Source organism: Strix uralensis, chromosome Z (genome assembly GCF_047716275.1).
Source record: "Strix uralensis isolate ZFMK-TIS-50842 chromosome Z, bStrUra1, whole genome shotgun sequence".
Lineage (NCBI taxonomy): Eukaryota > Metazoa > Chordata > Aves > Strigiformes > Strigidae > Strix > Strix uralensis.
Window position 1 is genome coordinate 92,779,773 of NC_134012.1, and position 24,205 is coordinate 92,803,977.

A 24,205-nucleotide genomic window follows, 5' to 3' on the forward strand; every position below is an offset into this window, starting at 1 on the left:
CTTCTCTCTTCTCGCCACTGTGTGTGTATATCTGTGGTAGGCCTGTTTGCCTCACTGGATTAGTACCATTTGACCGTCCTCTGTCCAAGATGCTGCTTTGTAACGGTGTACAAAAGAATGCACTAATGTAGCAATGGCGTTAGTACGACCTGGATCTGATGCTGTCTTTGGGGGGCTTGTTTCTGGGTGAATGTGTCTCAGAGGGTTCCTGGTTCAGTAAAAGGAGATGATTAAAGCCATAGTTCTTTTGCTTTTCTACTTTCTACTTTTCTACCAAAGGTGATGGTAGCAGGAACTTTACAGCTGGGGCTTTCTTTGCTTGTGGTTATGTAGTTTAAATGAAAGCTCTGGTTGTTGCTGGGGTAACCTTCCCTGTGCTTACACTGGTGGGCAAGGCCTTGAGTCGATTCATTGCTCTTGCATGTTTATGCCTGCTGTTTCCTATGGAAGGGATCAGCTTTTTGCAGCTGGAGGACCATTTCCAGTAGTTTTGCCATTGCCACATGCTGCGCACTGTGGTCCAGTGTTTGCCACATAAACTCTGCCACAAGTTATGGGAAGAAGTGTTTTGCCTCTAGAGTGGGAGCTTATTGACTCTTCTGCTGCCATTATATGAATTATATATGTTTTAAAATACAATTGCTCTATCAGGGGAAGGGTTTGGGCTTGTTTTGCCCTGAGATTGGAAAGGAGCCTCCAGGGGCATAGCTTGGGTCTGGAATTTGAATATGTTGAAAGTAGGATTATGAATGTTGGAGCACATGTTGTGGTTGTGTTTTGTTCAGGCTGTGTATGAATTTGTGCATGAAACTGGGAGATCCTGTGGTGGGGGTCGAGTAACCTTGCACTGTTGTTGGGGTCATAGGAGGAAGTTCTTCCAACGTTTGGGATTAATCACTGGTTGCAGACTTGTGTTCATACAGATTATGTCTGGTACCATAGTGACTAAGAAATTCCTGAAATCAAAAATTAAAGGCGAAAAAAAACCCCACCTCCCAAAATTTTAAATCTGCAGACCAATTTTCTAGAGTTTCCCATGTTTCCAGCCATCATCTCCTCACTTTGTATTCCACTAATAATGAAAACATGATTGTTTATCAGAATGGTTGAAAAGCAATATTGTGCTTTTTAGCTTGTAACTGTTTTCTCTCCTTCCCCAAATTACAATAGGAGCGTGGAAAAACTCGATAGAAGAATGGACAGCAGAAGACTGGAATGAAGATGTAAGTATACCTTGTTGGATAGACCAATTATTTACCCTTTTCAGAGTTCCTGTTTGAAGTAATACTTTGCTGTATGCATGCAATATTTCTTACTGTGTTTCTTGCTGTAATTCCTGTTTAAAATATATATATTTTAATATATATATGTAGATAAGCTTAATTTTAAAAATGGATAATTCTGTTTAGTAATATATTAATCTATTAAATCTATTATATTATTATATGATATATTTAATAATTTATTAAAATTAATAATAATATTGAATCAAGAAGTGTTAATTTATTTTGCTGGGTGGACAACACATAGATAATAAAAGTTTTATCCCAAATTAAGTATTTGTGAATTATAGTTCTCAACTGCTCAACGCTGATGAGTGTTAACTGCATACTTCCCCCTACTATTGTGTAGGGATTTAAAGACTTATCACAAGACTTTTATGTAATTAAGTGGTGAAGCTTACTATCAACTTTAGACTCCTCATTGGATGCTTTTGTTTGAAGTCTGCATAATTGTTCCACTTAGTCCACTTCATGTTCATAATACCAAAAAAAGAGCTAGTAGTATACTGAAGTTAGCACTTAATTGCTTCATTCCTGTTGTTTCATCATGATGTGTTGTCTAAAGTACTACAACAGTTTTGGTTCTTGGTCTTTATCAGGCAAGAGATGTCTTCATGTCTGCAAAATATTTGGCATTTGTTATAACGTATGAAAATTGCTTTTGTGATCTTAAGTTTTCAGTTACGGCATTAAAGCTTAAGCAGTTCAGAAAACAAGGTAGGAAGAAATAGGGAAAGGAGAACTTAACTTTTAAGAAGTTTTTAATCTTTTATAGGAATATTCATTATTTCAAGTTTATTTTCAGGAGAGTAAGAGATTGCCTTGCAAGTCATCCCTTTTGCCTCCTCCTGTAGGGTGGCATCTCAGTGTTATCCCTAGAAATGTGTGAATGTTTCATATAACAGATATGAAGACTCTGTCCTTACCTAATGAGAAGGCTGTGTCTTTAGAGAAAATGAAAAGTAACTCTAAAATTCCTAGTTTTCCTGCATCAGTGACTGCCATCAAAAGCTGACATCTTTTTTAAACCTGTCCTCTATTTTTGCAGTGTATGCTAGAGGTAGACTAAGGGGTAAGGATACTGAAAAAACCTGGCCTTGTTTCTTGCCCCTGTTGGTACCTTGATGCTGGTACAACACAGCAGTTGTAGCCTGTGAGGGGGCTTGAGCAGTGCTGACTAGGGATAGAGTTTTTAATTAATTATTAAACCTGAGTAATTTGCACATGAATCTTGAAAGAGCAGCAGATGAAATCTCTAGCCTGTTGATAATTTTTATTAATTTTAGAGTCCTGGAAAAATCCCTGTAACCTAGGAGAAAGTTGTTCATGTGGTGATGTTCAGAAAGTGAATGAAATGGCAAGCTGCAGACACATTAGCCCAAAACATGCCTGGGAGGAAAATAAAGGAAAAAGGAAAAAAATAGAAGCGTAAGATTACAGCTGCTATTCAGTGTAGTTTTATGGAAAATAGCTCCCCTTCAAATAAACCTGATCTTGGTCTTTAAGTAAATTACAAGGTAACTGTGAAGACAGAGTATGTCCTTGTAAGAGATTTGATCTACGTCTTTTGTTCTAAAAACAGTTACATGCTATCACAAAACACATTAAGTGGATTAAAATCTGCCTTGCAAATTTTGGCAAATAAATCTTTTGCAGGAGGACCCTTATTGAATGTGGGCATTTCTAGGAGGACTGTGAAGGAATCCAGTGCTAGGCCAGATGCCATCTAGTGTCTTCATGTGGGAAATCCAAAAACTACTTTTAATTGCCATTCCAATAAGCCAGTTACACAGTGAAATCTGGACCTCTGCTAGAGTTAAGCAGTTCAAATGAAAAATGCTTTAATATAGCCAAGTGCCCATTTGTTTTATAGGAATAAAGGCACACCTCCAGAACAAGGGGCTATTCTCTGGAAAGCAGCAACTGAAAAATTTTCAGGATTGTATGATTGATGATGGAAAAAGAACAGCTCAGTGTGATCTCCGAAAGGACTGATGCTGTGACAAAAAACCCCATTGTAGTCATTTTGCCTGTAGGCACTCTTCCGTGTCTCTTAATCATTCTTGATTTGTATTTATGTATGTGGACTCTTCTGAACTTGATTCTGAAGTACTGCATCCAACTGTTTGTTGCTTTTATGAAGAAAAAATTGTGGTACATAGCTGAACATTATTTACTGATAGAAGAGGTACTTGAGAGTGAGATTTTTAGTTACTGAATCTGAAAACGTTACTTTATTAGCATATAGTTGGCTGTGGTTTTAGTCTATAAGACAAAGGCATAATATGGACCTATTGCTGGAAAATGGAGCTGCACATTTAAATATATAATAAACAATTCTAGCAGTATGACTAATAATTAAAACAGCCGAGGAAGCTGATGTATTTGCTGTCTGCAGATAACAACCAGGTGTTTTTCTGAAGAATATTTTTCTTTAAATGTGGTGTTCTCTAGTCAGATACAAGTTACGAGCAGGTGAGTGAAATTTAATGTTGTTTGACCTGAGAAGGATTAGATTTTTGTGATCTAATAGTCCTGTCAGGTATTTAGTAGTGAATATTGAGCAAGTATAATACATTGTCAGGAGGCTCTTAAATAAAGTGGAAACTAGATGCAGTGAAAATAGGAGGTTGTGTTTTGTTAAAGGGGTGTTCACGACGTGGACAATGATGAACCAGACAGATGTTGAGGTACCGTAGATGGCTATGGCTTTTCCTGTTAAAATTATGATCATATTCTCCTGGCTAAAGAAAATCAAGTTTAACAACAGAACCTATCAGAAGGGGAGAAATAGAATACATACAAATTGCTGGAAAGCGGATGAAGGCAAACATTTTCTGTACAATCTTGGTAGTCTTAGTTTTTACTTGAAACAACAGCAACACTTTAAAAAAAAAAAAAAGGAAGTGTATTTTAGTGGGAGTGTTTCCTTTACCATGAAGCACTATGAGAACTTGTTTTATTTTCTTTAACTTCAGTACATCATATCAAAACAGTGATAAGGTTTTGTTACTTCTGATTTGTTGATGCTGAATTTTTACGAGGATGCTGGAGTGTATTTTCCTGTTCTCCTCACCTATCAACTGGCCATAGGAGCTGTTAGCTAGTTGTTAAATATATTGTTTTGTTTGGTGATTGGAGAATGATTTTCATCATAGGAACAGGAGCTGAAAAGGACAGGCATTTCACTGCAGGTGGAGGAAATATCCTTGTGAGGCTGATGATTGCAAATGGTTCACGACTGTTCATTCAGTTCTGGGAAAATGCTAGAGCCTCAGTGAAAGATGTAGTGTATGGTGAGCGTAAATAACTTTGTTAGGAGCTGATAATACTACTTCTAAGAAATACTAAATACTTCTGTGTAATAAAACTTTTCAGCTGCTGCTGCACGAAGTATGTGTGTGACAAATGCTGTAATCCCAGCAGACTTCTGAATTAGGTGCTTAATTGGAGCTTGTGACAGTGAGTTTGCCACAGGGTGTCGTGTAAACTTCAGTGTAGCTGAGCTGGTAGCTGGGGACTTGTGTTTTGCATGCTGGTTCAGTTGAAGAGGACATTTCCTCTCTCATACATCAAGCATGCTTTTGCGTTGTCACAAACATCCTTAGGCTCCTTGATCTGTGTAGTTTTCTGGATTCATCAGTGTGTTGGCCACAGTTAGTCTTGTCCTGGGTTATGTGAGCCTAGGAAACTGTTGACATTACAAAGAATTTAATATTTAACAAAGGGATCGCAGACCGTGGGCTGCTGCTTATGCCATTAGCTGACCTCCTTGTGCTGTCTAATGCAGGAGTCTTGTAACACTACAAAAAGTACAGTACATGTTGTTCTAAAATAACACATACAGTGGGGAAAGGGTTGAACAATAAACAGCCTTTTTAACTGGAAGTGTTCTTGACCTGAATCTTATTTCTTCATTTTGGTCAGTACCTAGAGTTGCAGGCTGACAGCATAATGCACAGGACAGAGTTGTGTTCCAGAAAGATGGGCTTAAAGTATGTTGTATTGGTAGCAAGGGAAGGGAAGGAAATGGAGGGAGGAACTGTGGTGGTGTTAATTTTTTCATGACACAGTGTGTTGTATGTAAGTGGGTGCTAGGAGAACACATGAAACATTTGAACTTTGCCTCAGTGATAAGTGATTGCTCCTAGTCAGCCCTTCTGTGTCCTACTTAAATCAACAGTGTTTCATAGGAAAATTCCAGTCAGATGACCGTGTTCAGGAATATATGTGCTTTCAGCAGAGCTGCATGTGGGGTGGCAGATGATATTGGCTCATGTCCGTGATGTCCTTTAAACTGGGCTGCTAGCAGTGTATGCAATTAAAAATACATAATATCCTGGAAGAACTGTATTCAAATTTCACATTCTAAAGGGATTCTTTGTGAGTGTTTGAATAGGTCAGTTATTCTTTAGTCTAAATACAAAGCTACACCAAATTAGTTAAGGGTGATTTTGTGCAAATTTAATTTAAAATATAACCATTATACGTGCCTATCTTTATCTTGTTAAACGTAACCTGTACTGTCTTAAGATGTATTCTGGTTTGCAATTATTTCTGTCGATAGAAATGAATTAGCCCTGGAATATTGTAACTGTTTAACTATTTCTAAAAAAAGAAAAGCTATTAAAAAAGGCAAACAAGCCCCTAAAAAACCAAAATCACCCCCTTTTCCCTCAAAACCCCAACCAAGCAGCTCCCCCCCCTCCCCGCTACCTGTGTGAGTGTCTATCTTTACTGTAACAGCATGGTGAAAGCAGTAGTTTTCTGCTGTGGATGCTCTGACTGGTTATACTAGTATATAAGCAATTACATGGTTCTCCCTTTATTATTGTTTTTGAACTCATTCTTGCAGAGCAGTCGGTTTAAGATGGTACTGCCACCCCTAGCAGAAATGCCAAGAAGGAACCATGAATGCTAGTTCACTGTACATACCTGAGTGCAAACCTGCCTCCACTGGTGATGTGAGCTGAAATGTAAAACAGAGGGATACATGAAATGAGTGGGAACAGTGCAATGTGTTAGGCTTTTGCAACAAGATATATCAGAGCTGCTCTATGGAGTCCTAGGTTATGTCTGCATTAGGTATCTGTACACTGCTGGTACACCAGCTGTCACATTAATTACTTTCTACTGGTGTATTTTTCAGGTGAACTACTGCTCAAACTCATGTAGTTACATTGGTATACCATTGTGTGTGTTCAGCAGATCAGATTTCCTAACACTTTAATTAAAATGGTATTTGATTCTGTGGAGAAGACTTTGCTGAAGTTTGACTGTGTGTTTCTGTCCTTTTAAGCAGAACTGCGGCATAAAATCACAGATTCATAGAGTAGTTTGGGTTGGGAGGGACCGTGAACGGTCTTGCGGTCCAAGCGCCGCCGCCACGAGCAGGGCCACGTTGGAGTAGATCTGGTGTCTGGGAGCCCCATCCAAGGTGACGGTGACCGTTTGCCGGGATGGGGCAGCTCCCAGCTCTCAGGGCAACCTGTTGCAGCGTCTGAGGAGCAGGCTGGTGGTAGAAGACGTCTTGCTTGTGTCTGGTCTGAATCTGGGCTCTGTGAGTTGCAAAGCATCAGCCCTGGTCCTGTGGGCACAGGCCCTGTGGCAAAGTCTGTGTCCGTCTTTCTTCTATAAGCCCCCTTTGAGCATTGGAAGGCTGCTAGAAGGTCTCCCCGGAGCCTTCTCTTCTCCAGGCTGGACAACCCCAACTCTCTCAGCCTGTCCTCACAGGGGAGGTGCTCCAGCCCCCCGAGCATCTTCATGGTCTCCTCTAGACCCACTAGAGCAGGTCCATGTCTTTCTTATGTTGGGGACCCCAGAGTTGGACACAGTACTCCAGGTGGGGTCTTATGAGAGCAGAGTCGAGGGGCAGAATCCCCTCCCTTGACCTGCTGGCCACACTTCTCTTGATGCAGCCCAGGATGCGGTTGGCTTTCCAGGCTGCAAGTGCACATTACTGGCTCATGTCCAGCTTTTCATCCACCAGTACCCCCAAGTCCTTCTTGGCAGGGCTGTTCTCAATCCGTTCATCCCCCAGCCTGTATTGGTATCGGGGCTTTCCCCAACCCAGGTGCAGGACCTTGCACTTGGCCCTGGTGAACCTCATGAGGTTCACACGCGCCCACTTCTCAAGTTTGTCCAGGCCTCTCTGAATGGCATCCTGTCCCTCAGGCGTGTCAACAGCACCACTCAGCTTGGTGTCATCTGCAGATTTGTTGAAGGTGCACTTAATCCCACCATCTATGTCATTGATGAAGATGCTAAACAGTACTGGTCCCAATACAGACCCCTGAGGGGCAGCGCTCATCACTGATCCCCCTCTGGACATTGAGACATTGACCACTACTTGCTGGATGTGACCATCCAACCAATTCCTCATCCATCAAACAGTCCATCCATCAAATCCCTGTCTCTCCAATTTAAAGAGAAATGTTGTGGGGGACTGTGTCAAAGACATTACAGAAGTCTAGACAGACAACATCAGTAGCTCTTCCCTTGTCCACTGGTGTAGTCACCCCATCATAGAAGGCTACTATTTTGGTTAGGCAGGACTTGCCCTTGGTGAAGCCATGCTGGCTGTCTTGAATTGCCTCCTTGTCCCCCAGTATAACTGGTTGTAATGGTAGTTTGTCTTTACTTTTACCTTAAAAGTCCATGACCAAGATGGAATTTCTGCAGGTGTCTCAGCAGTGAAGTGTAAGCATGTGTATGATTAAAATACCTTCCACCCCCTCCCCTCTTTTTCAGCTTTCTGAAACAAAAGTCTTCACTGCTTCCTCTGTTCCAGCTGAGAATCATGTGACTCCTGGGCAAAGGTAAGCTCTTCTTCCACGTTCTCCCTATACCTTAAAAACCTCCTGCTTGGTGAAACAATGTTAGCTTGCACATATAAAATGTTGAAAAAAAACAGAGGGCAGCCCTGGTCAGAGATTGGTCAAGCTAATTTCAAATTTGCAAAGTCCTTGCTTGCCAGTCGTCGGTTTTGTGGGTCCTCTGTAACCTATTATTCTCTATGGAAGTGGACCCAAACTTACCAAATCCACAAGTGTAATACTGGGAAGACTGTCTTTTGCACAAAGATTGCTTACAGGCAGGAACAAAATGAGCTGGGAAGTAAAGTTTTCTGCTGTTGAAAAGTCAGCTCTGGCTTTGCTGTCCAGAAAATGGAAAGCCTGCCTCTGTAGATGCAGAAAGGGTGCAGAACATAGTGCTTTGACAGACACGTTAACAGAAAAGCTTGTATTGGCGAGAAGGTGAATTTCCTAGTAAGCATCACAATTACTTGCCTTAACTGGTGATATGGAATTCAGGTAGAGAACCAAAAATATGGCAGTTGCTGCCTTCCTTTACTTGCCTTTGTCTCCAACAAATGTCTGGCCAATGATCTTGCATGGAATCAGTTGCCTGCATTAGCCTCAGATCCTAGGAGAGCAGGTTAAACTTCTGTGATGAAGACTTCAGTAGTTGAGTAGCCTGAGACCTGAAAACTAGATGGCCTAATGGTCCCAAACATCCTGATGCAGCTGTGTGGCGGTACTCCAGTCTGCAGCAAAATTTTTCATTATAACATGGATGTGATCTGGAGGAGGCATGCTGTCAGTTGGTCTACAGTTTATGTTCCTTTTCTTCTTAAAGGTGATATGCTCACATGATCATTGTTCTAATGCAAATATTCTTCCAATGGATGTCCTTCAAATTATGTTAAGTATTTTAGTCCATCAACTCAAATTCTGGTGTTTTGGTTTTTTGGGTTTTGTTTTGCTGGAGTTTTTTTTTGTTTGTGGGCGCTTTTTTTTTTTCCCCACTCCACTTGCCATAAGGAAGGTTTGGGCATTACAAAATCTATGCTAATGAAAGTGGTGGAAGCAGCTCTTCAGCCAACCATTTAGGATAAACTTAAATCAGAACTTTTGGAGTAGATTTCTTTTATTGTCTTAATGCTTTGCTTTTCCTTGGATAAACCTGTGCTAAATATGTGGTAGGGGTTAGTAAGCCATGTTAAACAAAAGAAAATTCATGTTTCTCATTCTGCTCAGGTATGTGTGATAGAGTAGTTTTGAGTATGTACCTACTATCTGAGAAAGTTAGCTTTTGTTTTTGCTGCGCTTGTGACTTTCATGTCATCACATATTCACTCAGTTATTGCATGTGTGGCTTTATTCTTTACTGTCCTCGTACCCACCCTATACGGAGGTAGGACTTCGATCCTTTGCTCCTTTTAAAGGGATACTGCGATATACAGAGAATGTGAATTATCAATATATGTAATAGGTTTGCAGGCAGTATTCACGTAAACATAATGTATCTTTTATGACTTGTCTCTGGTTACTTGGCTATATTAATCATATAGATAATTTATGGGATACATGATGTTATAAATTTGATAAAGTTTGAAAAGTGCAAAAATAGTTTATATTCGAACTGTAGTGGAAGGTTTCAGCTAGTGGAATATTACTTTCTGGCAAAAACCTCTTTCTGTATGGCAGACAAGTCATATTTGAAAAGACTGTTAATGAGTAATAATTCTGTTGCCGGTGTGGCAGCTTTAGTATTGTTAGTGCTTTCTTCGGTTTCATCACAGCCTAATCATCATGTTTATTCCAGCCAAACTTTGCTTTTTCTTACAGCATTGATTTGGTAACGCTGCTTCAAAAGCCTGTGACTTCTACCCCAGAGACAGAAGGCAACTCATTTGAGGGTCCCCAGCAGCAGACCTTTGGCCAAGCCCTAGTCTTCACAAATTCTCAGCACAGCACCCAGATGGCATCAGGAACTGGCAGCTCCAGTGCTGTAAACTCTTATTCTCCTCAAAGTCTGGTAAAATTATTTACGCTTTCTAAATGTTCATGAGTAAATACTTCAGGTTAAACAACTTTGCCAGTACTGGTCATTTCATGAGATGCTTCAGTATTTGTAAAATTCAGGTTGCAGATGTTGAAGGGATGGAATTCTTAATTCCATTCACACACACAAAAAAATAATTGTTTTTTCTGGTTTTGGTAAGTAGTTGTTTCTTGGTTTACATGAAGTACTTGTATTAATTTTTGAGAGAGAGCAAATGAGTTTACTGCATGCTGATTTAAGATGAAATAATTTGTTTATATTGAGGAGTTCTATGCCAGGAAACTATGATGTGCAGTTTCCAAGCAGTTATCTTGACTGATTTTTCTGAAAACCTGCCTATTTCTGAGTCAGTTGTGAGGGCTTGAAATTGAACACTTATATTTGTTCTCTGCAAATCAATTCAACTATTAGTAAATATATGCTATCTTGAGATGCATGGAGTCAAGTAAATCAGTATTGTTGTCACCACAGTGGTGGAAGTTGTATCAGTTATAATCAGAGAGGATCTGGCCATATGCTACATCTGCTGAATTTTTTATTGGTCATTTGTTAGTAATCTAGGGCTGAAGAGTTTTTAGTTGCTGCCAGATAGCAGCTGTAGGCATTGACCCTACGGCTATGTTGAAATTGTTTATTAAATGCTTAACTCCACTCCCTCCCCTCTTCTTTATTGTCTTTTGGTAGTCTGCAGTTCTTTGTTCTGGATTTGGAGAACTCGGATCCTCTAAATTGGCAAACTCTACAGGATCCCAAATCTTGGACCAGTTGAAATCTCCAGGATTGGGTCAATTTACCTCTCAACAAAACAATAGTAGCTCTACCACCACTACCACAACTACCACATCATCCTGGGATCTAAAACCACCCATTACTCAGTCCTCAGTTCTTAGTCAGTTTGGTAAGTGCTTTGATGTAGCTTTCTCTCTCTATTAGCCTTAAGATTTCTTAATGCCAATGACCATTTAGAATGGCCTTAATGAAAGACTGTCTAAAATAGGTAATCCTAATAATACAGTTGGTTACAACATTGTAAAAGTTACACTCACTTACTGGTAATAGACATTACGAGTATATCACAAACTAAGTTTTGACTATCCATAAATGTCACTGCATCTTTAGAAGTTGTTGAACTTTCTTGTAATGAAATCTTTGATTTAATGTGTTTGAATATTTAGGTGAAACTTTGATGTTACTTTGTCAACAAATGCTGGAAAATACTTATTTGCATTATGCCTATGCTGCTTGTAGCTGAGTATAATGTTGTATCATATTTTGTCTTTTTTCCCCAAATTTTTCTCATCTTACCATTACCTGAGTTTTGAATTAAGTACTACATCATTTCTTCATAATGTGCATCACATCTCAGTGCTGTTTCCCTAGTGTACTGAGAATGATGCAGGTTACCCATTTTGTCTATTCATAATTGTGTGTTTTTTTCATTTAATTGAGTAAAATTAGTGGAAATGGTGAGAAGGACACAAACATGGTTTTTGCAGTGTAGTTCCTAGCAGTCTTCTCACTGTGAAGAGTGATAGCTCTTGTATCTATCTCATGTTTATGTGTATATGTTTCCAGATAGATAAGCAGCCAATTTGGTAGCAGTTATAATCTTTTACACACAGAATTCTGAAAAAAATTTTGCATATTTTTTAAGTTGCTTTCTAATGCACTTTACCAACTGAATAATAAAACCTTCACACTGCAAATACTGTCGATCTCTTACGATTGTTGACCAGTGCTCTGAGCCACTGCCTGCCCTTCAGCATCTGAAAAATATGAAAGAGGAGGACGTGGGGAAAAAAAACTGTCAGTGTCCAGCGTCTCTTGACTTTCAGCCAGATTGAGATGGTAGATGACTTCCTATTTGTGTTGAAAATCTCCTTTATAGGGGTGGGAAATCTTAGCTCATAATACCTCTAAACTGCAACTTCAGACCCCTTGGAAATAATCACATTTTATCAGCACAGTTAATTACAGTGAAACATGCACTGTTTGATTATGTCATGGTTTAACTCCAACCAGCAATTAAGCACCACACAGCCACTTGCTCACTCCTCCCCCTCTCAGTGGGATGAGGAGGAGAATCGAAAAAAAAGTAAAACTCATGAGTTGATATAAGAACAGTTCAGTAACTAAAATAAAATTTAAAAACCAAAACATAATAATAATAGTAATGAAAAGGAATAAAATTTTAAAAAAGAGAAGAAAAAAACCAAGAAAAGACAAGTGATGCACAATGCAGTTGCTTACCACCCACTGACTGACACCTGAGCAGTGATCCACCTTCTGCCAGCTCCCCCCAGTTTCTATACTGGGCATGATGTTCTGTGGTATGCAATATCCCTTTGGCTAGTTGGGGTCAGCTGTCTTGGCCATGCTCCCTCCCACCTTCTTGTGCACCTGCTCACTGGTAGAGCATGGGAAACTGAAAAATTGTTGACTTAGGGTAAGTGCTACTTAGCAACAACTAAACTGTCAGTGTGTTACCAACATTATTCTCACACTAAATCCAAAAGACAGCACTGTACCAGCTACTAGGAAGAAAATTAACTCTATCCCAGCTGAAACCAAGACAAACTAAAACAATCCATAACAGTTTTCGAGAACTAATGTGTGACAGTATTATGTGACTGTATAGATAGGTAGAAAGCTACATAACACTTGCCCACAGCTGTTCATTTGAAGTAGAGGATATGAAATGCTGGCCTTATTATTCCAGTGGTAATGTTCAAAGTGAAACTCATATGATATCTGAAAGAGACTTGCACACGCTATAAAATCATAGCTGTTGAGTATGTCAGGTCACCCAGATTCTTTCATAAAGAGTAGAAGCATGAATAGCAGAGTCTAATGCTTTAATTTTGCTATTTCTTTTCCCCAATGCTGACCAGACTTTAAATCCCAGCCTGAACCATCCCCAGTACTGAGCCAGCTGGCCCAGCGACAGCAACAACAAACGCAGGCAATCCCTGTTCCTCCTCCTGGGCTGGAGTCCTTCTCCTCCCAGGTAAAACTCCGCGAGCCGTCACCAATAGACACCTCTACAGCTGTGAGCAAAATGTTACAGCTCCCCACTATATCTATGGATAACCAGGCAGTGACTGCCCATCAAACCCAGCAGAAACAGATAAAACCACCAAAACGGAGGATAGCTCCAGCATCCAAGGTGGGTAATTGCATGTTTGGCTTGTCCTTAGTAAATGTAAAAACATACAGAAAGTTGTGTCAGGAGTGATGTGGCCAGCAGGACCAGGGAAATGATCGCCCCTCTGTACTTGGCAGTGGTGAGGCCACACCTCAAATACTGTGTTCAGTTTTGCGCCCCTCACTGCAAGACAGACATTGAGGTGTTGGAATGTGTCCAAAGAGCAACGAAGCTGGTGAAGGGTTTGGTGAGCAAGTTCTATGGTTGTTTAGCCTGGTGAAAAGGAGGCTGAGAGGAGGTTGTAGCAAGGTGGGTGTTGGTCTCTTCTCCCAGGTGAGAAGCAATAGGACAAGAGTAAATGGCCTCAAGTTGCGCCAGGGAAGGTTTAGATTGAATATTAGAAAAAATTCCTTGACTGAAAGGGTTGTCAAGCATTGGAACAGGCTGCCCAGGGAAGTGGTGGAGTCACCGTCTCTGGAGGTATTTAAAAGACATGTAGATGCGGCGCTTAGGGACATGGTTTAGTGGTGGACTTGACAGTGTTAAGTTTATGGTTGAACTCTTATGACCTTAATGGTCTTTTCCAACCTAAATGATTCTATGATTCTATTCTATATATAAGTTGCTAGGGAGAAGGAGAGCAAAGGCTATGGTATATTTCTTGTTTATAAAGCAGAGAGTTCTAAGCTGGATAGTTTTAAGTCCAAAATACAGTGATGATATCTTTTCCAAGAACATACCTGATTGCTCTGTGTGGAAGATGACTGTTGCTGAGTGATTTTTGGATTGACTTAGTAGCCTCAAGAGAAGTGTTGGCTGAAGGAGGATGGATGTGGATGGCACTTTGATATTGTAGAATACTATGGCTTACTCTTTCAACTCCAGATCAGGACACAGAATGATTTCATTTCAGGTTACAAGAATGTAATTAATTTATGTGTTATTAACTGGGGCATTGTTGCTGATCTAGTTAGCAGCAAAGGCTGAGGCAGTAACTGAAGAAGCCTTCAGTTAAGGGAGGAGAGAGTGTCAGTTACTAGTATCTTTAATACAGATAGTACATGCAAAGGAATTATGACTTTTTTTCCCTCCTTTAAGATTCCTGCCTCTGCAGTAGAGATGCCTGGGTCAGCAGATGTGACAGGGTTAAATGTTCAGTTTGGAGCTCTGGAGTTTGGATCAGACCCTGCAATCCCAGAGTTTGGATCAACTTCAAGCAGTGAGAATACCAGCCAGGCAACCAACAACAGCTTGTACTCAAAATCTGTAAAGTATGTCTGAGTTCCCCTTGTGCAATCTTACGTGTCTTCTTTAGGGGATCAAGTTTGTGCCAAAAACACCAAGGCACCATTACCATATAATGATAGGAGGAAATATGATGACTTGTAAGGCTGTTTTCTATGAATGGCATCTTAAATGAGAAATTTCTTTTCTAATGACAATCAAAATCTCACTGGAAGGATCAATGTGAAGGTGGAGATGACATGAATGTAAAAAACCTTATAATAAGCTACTCTTTGTAGAATTGCTTTCTCATGTTTAATTGTCCTGATTTTCAAAATTTGTTTGAGGATTTGTTCCTCACAACCCAAGTTTTTCTGCTCTTGATCCAGGAGAGATGACCCTTGTACCATATATGTGTGTTAGTAGATTTGCACCAGATGTCAGACCTTATGCTCCTATGGGATGAGAAAAGAAGACAGGCTTTTAGTATGCAGAAGCTCTTACTGAAATACTAAAATATCCAATGATAAATGCTACCCTACCACTAACCTATTTTTTTCTTCTTTACTCATTCAAAATTTGGCTTCAGTAAAAAGCTTCCTGAATATAATTCAGAAACACTAGTAAAAATTAAATTTCACATTCATTTCTAGTTCTAGGAATGATTTAAGCTGTTTAGAAAGTAAAACGCTACTGCATTCTTTGAAGTATTTTTTCCTCTTTGCATGGTTCATTCTGTTTAACTGATACTGTAACATTAGAATTCAAGTGTAAAAAGAGACTGGGTGTTTCTCTTCATATACCAGACTTTATGGATCTAGTTGTTTAAAAAAGAGAGTTTATGATCATTAATTTATCCTTTGAGAAGGTGAAAATAACATGACTGAAAAGTGCTTGTGTGTAAACTCTAGTTTTGGTTGGGCTGGCAGGAGGAATGTGAATGGTGCTTAGTGCAGCTGATGGTTTTGGAACAGTGATTACTGGGGACCAAAGCAGTTAGATTTAATTAGATTTAATAGATTTTCTAGTATAAAAAAAATGTAGATTTGACTGCATGTTTAAGGTAGTTCTAGATAACTGTATAGGAGCAGGTATTTTTATGAAGGTGTTTGAGATGATGTTTACCAAGATGATAAATAATTTTTACTTTTTCCAGTGATCCTTTGAATACCTCTTTGCCAATATCCAATACAATACAGGAGTCCACCTACACAACCTCTGCCATCACCTCTTCCAGTCTGACCTGCTCGTCCCAGAGCACTAGCCCAGTAACAACTTCCTCCTATGACCAGGCTTCTGTGCATAGCAGGATAGCGTACCAAAGCTCCATGGTTCCGTCTGAATCAACCCCTGTTGCAGTTACGGTGAGTGAATTTCAGAAATAAGACCTTGGAAAGGTGGAATATTCTTATTCATGTTAGACTTGTATTACCCTGCTGTGTTAATACTTTTAACTAAGCTCAGTGTTTTTTTCTGATTCCCAAGCCCACCCTGTTATTTGTTTTTGCTTTTCCTATTGTGTAGCCATTTTTGGTTGTACTGTATTTGGGCTAAAGAAGCTCTGATTTTATGGGTTTTGAGGTTTTCTCCTAGTTACACTAAACTTTCTAGTTGAGTTTCTTTCCCTGATGCTTAGTTTTTAAAAAAGAAACTATCTCTGTATGTAAATGTTAGTCATGGTATTTTGCCATAACTTGACAGATTTTATCCAAAGGTATATTATTTATTAAATTTAAAACAAATGGTTCCCAAACTGTTTGTGGCCTCTCCAGCATTACTTTCATGTTGGATTTAAACACCAGTGGGAATTAGTTTCAAGTTTTATTTTAAAAAGCACAGGGAGAGGTCTAATGTAGGACAGAGAGGGTCTCTCCTGGGAGATTCAAAAGCACCTACTCTTTGTATATGGAATGTAGGTTTGTTTTAAGAGAATTTATTAAATGTTTTAGGAACTTGTGAGAGTTTATAAGTTTATTTACTTCTGGCCTTTGTTATGTAATGGCTCAGTCACACTTGTCTTCTGCACTAGCTCGTATGTACTGGTGAGGATCAAGCATAGACTATCCACTTCTGTACTCCAGCGTTATCCAAAAAACAACTGGTGCTTCTCAAGTCTTATCTTTCAATGGAAAAAAATTGGCGTCTCTGTGTAACTTGGATAGTTAAAATTGTGAGTTGCATTAGATCAAAAGCACAACCGTTTCCTATATGTTAATGCAATTCTTTCTTTCATATTGGTGTGAACCTGAAGTTTATGTTATATAGAGTACATGGGAAGGTCTCCGGCTGATGGGTGTAGTATGGGCAGTGTATGGGATTCTGTATGTTCAGGACACCTTGCACTTGAGACAACTATTATGTGGTTTTATTAAAGGCAGTAAGAAGTTAATTTTCTGCCTTTTTTGTCTTTCAATTTAGAATGAATATAGAATTTTGCATGAAGCATGTTCGATGTGTGGTTCAGTCAGAAAATTTAACATACCTCTAAAATGATTTATTCATTAATTTCTCCTTTATTTACAGAACGGGCACAGCGGTGTTAGAACACAGGCAACTCTTGACAGTAAGTTTGCAAAGCTTGGTTGTGCACAGGACTTTGTGATCTTTTCTTACTAACTGCTGTGTGCACAACCATAGCAGTGACATGTGGTTTAAGATTTTGTATTGTTCTCCCTGATGTGTTTATTTTGTACTTGCATAGGATATACTGCTTGATTCTTAACTAAAACTGAAGTATGAAAGCAGCTCTACTAAATCTACAAACCTAACAGTCTTAGAATTAGAGAAGCTACTTTGCTGCTTTTTCTTTTGAATTTACTGGGCAAAAATTATTTAATATAAAATTAAAATAAAATACAAAATTAAAAGTTAATATAAAATTTATTAGCAATTCTATCAGTTCTCAGTTGGGAAGCTGCGAGTAGCATTTACCTGTAATAAAACAAAGTCAGATTCTGTGAATGCACTTCTCACTGGGTATAGTGCTACTTATGCCCTGTTAGAAGCCCATGAGGAATAAGGGTGACTAACATGCTCCCTCTGCCGAGTAGCTTGCTGCCTCAGGTAGGTTATTAGTGGTGCAGCCTTTTATTTTTTTTTATATACTTCTGAGTAGAAAGAATTTGAGTATTCAGACCTGTAAACAGTGTTTTCTTAGTGCCAAGTTCAATTTAAAGGAGCAGGAGGAGTGTATATGCCCAAAGAGTTACCACTGAAAAGATTGTTATGTATGAAAACAACTTTTCAAGTGGAAAACTTTCTTACTGTCATGTACGGAATTAATAAACAATTTGTGAAATTCACTACAGGACTTGTCTTTTTGCTATGGAAAACATCTGAGAATTCCTAGTATTTTTCTAATTAATGTGTAACAGCTTTATTGGTCCCCTTTTCTATGCCAGTTCTCTTTGAAAACACTTTTTTTTTCTGTATCAAGCACATACACTGGAATCAGTCTTCTTCCAGGTATCTGTTTCATGCATCCAAACAATTTTGAAATTCTCTCAACTTTTGAAAGTGCTGACCTTTTCCCTTCTGTATCTGCTGATAATATTCTTAGTTGTTCGTCTCTCATCTTTGCTGTTGTTGTCCTTTAATAAGACCTCATGCTCCTAAACCCTTAGTTCAAAGCATGGCTGATACGTTATGATTCTGACCATCCTACTTGTCTCCTGGTTTTCTTTGTCTTGCACATTGTGTTCAGGCGTCTTGTAACGGGTCTTAATGAAGACAGTGATTCTGTCCCTTGTCTTGAGGACATGTACTTTTACTTCAAGAAGGGAACTTTGCTCTAAATTTATTTAGAGTTGTAAAAGTTATTTACTTATATGAATCTTGCCAGGAGGTATCAAGTGATACAGTTGCCACCTTCATAACTCTGTTTCTGTTTGTCACTTGAATTTCCTTGTCTGTTGTCAGTTACCCTCATACTTACTGCCAAGGCCAAGACCTCTTGATTTTTGGTTGCATAACACCCAATCCACAACTGAACTTGAGTTATTAGTGAGGAAACCAAACCAATTACGTGAACAAACTGTGATGAATAACTTCCAAGCACTTATCTGACTTTTGTTTGGTCACCAGTCTAAAACTGTCTTCACATGCATTGCACAAGTTAGTGATGATCCCCTGGGTAGTGGTCTCTGGTCTGGTATGGAAGCATGGCCCTGCAGAAGGGAGGGCTCAACTCTCTTTCTGAGTTTTGTTGGTGGGTGAGTGCTCTAATTCTTTATATTATCTTTGCAGGACAAGAGGTGAGTGTAGAAACAGCTGGGAATTATGTTGGGCAGTAGAGTTGTTTAGTGTCTTAAAATGATCTTTTGGAAAGGCACATCTGTGATAAACAAGTTTTACTCTGTGTAGCCTAAAAAGTAATATTAAAGCTAAACGCTTTTTGTTATCTAGTTCAAATAAAGTAAGTCAATATTTGAGAACTCTTTAGCCATTAAAACTGCTTAATGCTGTGCTCAATTGTGCCCTTCTATTGTAGCTTCTTTTATTGTACTGCATTACACATTTGACTGAGTACTTCAAACTGCTAAGTTGTATGTGCCCTTGTACTTCAGTGATTTCAGCCTCCATCGTCAAAGGTGCTGTGTAGGTGAAGGAGCTGTAGGTAGAGTGGATTTGTACAGTGCCTTGAAAAGCGCAAACGACTTTTGTTTGCAGAACCAAATGCAAGGAATTTTAAAACGAGGATTGACTTGTGAGCAAAAGTTAGTAATCCAGAGAGTGAGAGGTGAAGTGCAGAAGACTGTAGTTCACTACATGTGTAGCAGTGAAAATTATAAGGCTATTGTAGATTGAGCGTTTAAAGGTAAAAATAGATAGTTCTGTTGCTGTTTGAATTTTCCTTAGTAACCAGATTGTTCGATACTGTTACTGGTTCTTAATGGCCAGGTTTTTGTAAACCAAGGGGAGAACATTACTGTGTTCCGGAATCCAGGCTGGGATGTTAGGTATGCTGGAATTCGCCTTTGAATGCCTCTTTTTAACTTGTTACAGCTACTTCATCAGTTCCAGCGCCTAAGACAGAGCCTTCTCCCTCACTACCTTCTGCTGGTTCTCTGCCTAGTGTGGTGTCCACCACTGCTTCACTTCTCCCTTCAGCATCGCAACACACAGCAACGTTGCCCAGCTTGCCTCAGTCCAGTGATTTGGCCAGCAGCTCACTTTCCCAGTTAAGCAGGTACAGTAGGAGTTGTGATAAACTGAAAGGGGTTCAATTTTGAGGAAGGAGCAAACAGGAGGGTGATTGCATATGGGTCTGTCAGATACTGGGGTCCCCTTTTCTGACATAAATTAAATTACGAAAGAGATTCAGAAGAGACCAAGATGTTTCTGGTTGCAAAGTATAAGCTCTGGGCTGCCTCTAAATGATAGAGCAGCTGCTGCCCTCAACTTTTCATGGTATATAAACAAGTTCGTGTTTCAAGGGGCTCTTGCTTCAGTCATGCCAGCTAAATTAATTTCCCCAGTTTGTTTTTCCCATTTTGTCCACGGTGCCTGCTGATTGTTTAGTGCCGTATGTTTTAAATCATTCCTTAACAATTCCTGGCTAATTTTGAAATATTGTAGTTTCATTTATATTTGTATTGCTTAAAATTAAAAACCAGAAATAATTCCGCAGGGAAAGTTTTTTTTCTTTTTCTAAGACATTTCCGTAAGACACTTCGAAATATCAGATTGGTGTTCCTGGAAGTGTATTTAGCACAGCTTAGCTCATTTGCACTCTCTGTCTGACTTTCTCAGTGCCTGTTAACTTGAGCTTTATCCTTATGCAGGTAACATCCTGAGGCTACACTGGTTGAGTTATATTTTTAATACCTTTGTACTGTCTTTGTTAATGTAAGAAACTAATTTGATGGAATACCATTTTTTTTCCTGTTTCACAGCTAGGACATGGTTGATTCTCTTTTAATATACTAGTGTTTTCTATTGAATAAAATGGTAAATATGTCAAATAACATGAATTATTCCTTTCACATTAGAAACATCATCTCCCCACATTCGTTTGTTGAAAAGCTGTTGAAATTTCCATTGGTGGAAATTTTAACTGGAGGTTTGATGCTGTTGGGCAGATACCAAGTGCCATGAAAAGATGATTCCTGAATTCCAAGCATGTCTGCCTTGGTTGTGCCGTGTCTGTGTCTCTGTCTCTGCCATAGGTCAGATGGTGAATTAATGCTTATTAGAAGATTTGGGGAGAGTGGGCAAGGGAGTGGTTTAAAACTGTATGTTGGACTGAACTTTTTCTATCCTTGCTGCCTGAAGTGGTGTCATTGTAATTCCTGTAGATGGGGAACAGTTTTAAAGAGTTGAAGTAGAAATAATCTATGAAACTGCCAAGACTTATTCTGGTCCTACACCTCAAAGGGTTGCCAGAATTGTTTGCCCTTAAATTAGGGCATATAATTTAGCCTGCAGCTTTGTTATGAAAACTGCTGTATTTTCTTGTGCCTATTTCCATAGAGAACACTGAAATATTTGTTATGGTTAGGATCTGTCTTGGTTCTGATTTCACACGAGAAGGGGCTTTTTTTGAATACCAAACGACACATACTTTCTAGGGCTTTGTTTTGTTTGCCTTTGTTCAGTGTTCATTCTGTTTATTCTGTACTGTAAGTTATGTTTTTGACCTCAAATGTAAAGTATAACTTTTGTCAGTGTAAATGTTTTAAGAACCGGTTTCAGTCACTTTTCAGGGAGACATTTAAAGGTCTTCGGATTACAGATAAATGTCTGTGCTACTGTTACTGCCAAAAGCTCAAAGCCATGGTCAGCTAGGGAAAAAAGGTGATGCTAGTGGAGTTGCTTCCTGAAACGAAGTTACCTGCAGAGCAGGGGGCTCTTAATTTTGTATTTTACAGTGTATGTATAAAACTGAACTGATAGTTCTGATTCATCTTTTCGAAGAGGAAATGGCTTTTGGTGGGTTGTAATGGTGTGAACCATGCTTGATTAAAGTGCCAGATTCTGTAGTACTATGGCTAATTTTGAGGCTTTCACAGATGCTCTTCGTTTGCTGTTTTTTTTGAGCCCTGTCTTTTGAGAGTGTTGGAACTTTTGGCAGAGTTATGGGGCAGATATCCTGCATCTCTAATTGGTTGAACTAATGTTACACAGATGAAAATGTGAGAAATACCATAGTGAGTCAAACCAGAGCACTGCCTCACCTAATTAATACCCGTGCCCCATGGCAGCCAGCAGCAGTTGCTAAGGGCAAGAATAAGAAACAAGCCATGTGTTTTGTGAACCTTCTTCTGGTTTTGGACTTTGTGTCTTGGAGTTATTGCTATGTAATTCCTGAAGCAACTATTGTTTTTCTAAAAATATAGTAAATTTATAAATACAAATAATGGTGGTTTTTGTTAGTAATAGCTGTCTCTATGCTTCAATTTTTTTCATTAAAAGTTATCAGGATATTAGTTAAAGGAAAAAACGTTATAGGTGTGTATATATATGTGTGTGTGTGTATGTGTATATATACACACACCCCTACAGACAATTTTTTATTTAATATCCTACTGTGTGTATCTATGTATATACAGACACCTACAATTTTTATTCTTTAATAACTTACTATACACTCTGTGTTTGTGTATATATAGGTGTATATATACATACATATATATATTAAAAATGGTTCTAGGAAAAATTAATTTTATTCTTCGCAATTTGTTTCTAGCTCCCTTTCCAATCATCAGAGCGGCCTTTCCCCAGCCTCAGTGTTGTCTTCAAGCACATCACATGCAGTAAGTTCTGTTTGCATTTCAACAGATGATTGACATGCAGTGAGTTTATCTGATGATTAAGACTCTTAAAGTTCATTGTGTTCCAGTACACTGAGAACTGAAACAGGAGCCTAATTTCAGGAAAGAAGGACTGCCAGCCCTCTAGTGGTAAAAAAAAAATCTTTACCACTTGGGATTTGTACTAGATCAGGAATAGCTATTACAGAGACTTGGCAGTCACACAACTGCAGACAAAATTTTCATGCCAGCAAGGGGGGATTGAGTAAAGAAAGAATTTCTTGTAACGAATATATCAAAAATAATAAAAAAATCTCAAGAAGTGACTGTCTGAAACTGCTCCAACTGCACTGCTAGCACTGCACTGTTAGCAGTCTCCACTGGAGAGGTTAGCTGGCAAAATGCAAGTGATGGAATGATAGGTGTCATGACAAATGCCTCATGACAGATGATTTTAGAGTTTACCATGTGGCATTGTTGTCATCTGTGTATTTTATGCATTTGAGATAACAAGGCAAATGGTGGTGAACATGGTGCTTTAGATGAGGTTGCACAAATGAAAATCAGAGAGACACTGCCTTGTTCTGTGATGGGGTACTTCTGTACAATCCCAGTTGGGATGTGCAGATAGGTTACTGCTCTTCTTTCTGCCTGTGTTTTGGTTTGTAATGCTCCATCCCTACTGATTATGTACCTTTAAAATTCACACTTATTCAAATTCCTTCCTTTCTGTTGTCAGAGTTGTTTTGGCTTCTGTGTGTTGATGACACTGTTTTGAAAGTGTGATCACCTTGCACCTAAAGGCACTGTATTCCGCTGGATTCAAACCAGGAACTGCTTTATCCTCATGTAGTTCTGTAACAGATCTGGCCTGTGTTTGAGTTGACCACATTGACTCTGTTGGGGGGCACTACAGCTTTGATTTTCTAAATTCCATCAGTGCATTGAGGAAATCACCGTAGCAGTGTCCTGTATTTCAAAAACAAATACTGTCTTTTGGAAGAATGTAGGAGTTTATTTAACATAACAAGGTACTAGCTTAAAGGAGTATACAAGCAAGGGGCAAGAAACAATGCAATGGAGTGACATTTGAGTTACTGTTGTGTAATTTTGTGATGATATAGCTGTTTGAATTTAACTCTCATGTGATTTTCTTTACATACTTAAAAATCACAACCATGCAATTTAGTTGCTTGCTTGGTGTATAGATAATGCGAATCTTTTGCATGTGCTGCTGTTACTTAAAAGATTGTTGGGGTTTTTTTGATTAATTTTTTTCCCCCAGCATCTCCCACTGTGGTTTATTTGCTCTGTGATGCTCATTCTTTTTGTCTCCTTTCTAGCACACTAGTGTTGAGAACACAACTTCGCTCCAGCCCTCAACAACCTTTTCAACTGCTTCAACCTCAGCCACTAGCACCACCTCTTCAGTTGTCAGCATGGCAAGCAGTATGAACACTACAAACAGCCTTGGCCTGAGCGTTACCAGTGTGTCTATACCAGCTGCTACCACACGGGCAGCTCCCTTAGTGTCTTCAGGTTTGCAATATTAACAGATCATGTGGATAGACAGAGGACTTCAGTCAGGAAGGCTGTCAGTTGAGCATCTCACCAGCCATAACTACGCTAAGAAATCCACACTCTTGACTAGCATTTTCAGCAGGCTTTATTTGCTGTCTTATAAAATAAAGTTGCCTGGGTCTGTATATTTGAAATATTTGTTAGGGTGTTATGTGGCATTTATATAGCACATTCCATTCTCAAAGAGCTTTATAAATAAGACACTAGAGCAGTTCTGACTTGGAAGTTTTGGGCTAGGAGGTTTGCCCAGTTTGTATTCCAGGTTGTGATCAGCTCTTGGCTCATATTAGCTTTAATTTCATTCTCTGTGACTTGAATTCATTTGGCAGTATCAAAATATACTGCAGTGTCCTCATTATCATATGCCACATCCC

General features: G+C 39.1%; 1 protein-coding gene and 1 non-coding gene across 16 annotated transcripts in view; both read left to right on the plus strand.

The window, feature by feature from the left end:
• The window catches only part of UBAP2 (ubiquitin associated protein 2), a 156,809-nt gene that overhangs the window by 50,578 nt on the left and 82,026 nt on the right, over positions 1-24,205 (plus strand). For all 15 annotated transcript variants that reach the window (XM_074857172.1, XM_074857178.1, XM_074857186.1 and 12 more), the window contains 11 exons: positions 1,171-1,223; positions 8,034-8,101; positions 9,914-10,103; positions 10,815-11,028; positions 13,022-13,296; positions 14,374-14,546; positions 15,656-15,863; positions 17,023-17,062; positions 19,504-19,687; positions 22,187-22,253; positions 23,594-23,789. In XM_074857172.1, the coding sequence (XP_074713273.1) occupies positions 1,171-1,223; positions 8,034-8,101; positions 9,914-10,103; positions 10,815-11,028; positions 13,022-13,296; positions 14,374-14,546; positions 15,656-15,863; positions 17,023-17,062; positions 19,504-19,687; positions 22,187-22,253; positions 23,594-23,789 (1,668 nt within the window). The remainder of the gene's footprint in view (positions 1-1,170; positions 1,224-8,033; positions 8,102-9,913; positions 10,104-10,814; positions 11,029-13,021; positions 13,297-14,373; positions 14,547-15,655; positions 15,864-17,022; positions 17,063-19,503; positions 19,688-22,186; positions 22,254-23,593; positions 23,790-24,205) is intronic.
• On the plus strand, positions 13,977-14,062 carry LOC141938442 (small nucleolar RNA SNORD121A). Its single transcript, XR_012627288.1, has one exon. It is a non-coding gene; the product is annotated as a small nucleolar RNA SNORD121A (small nucleolar RNA).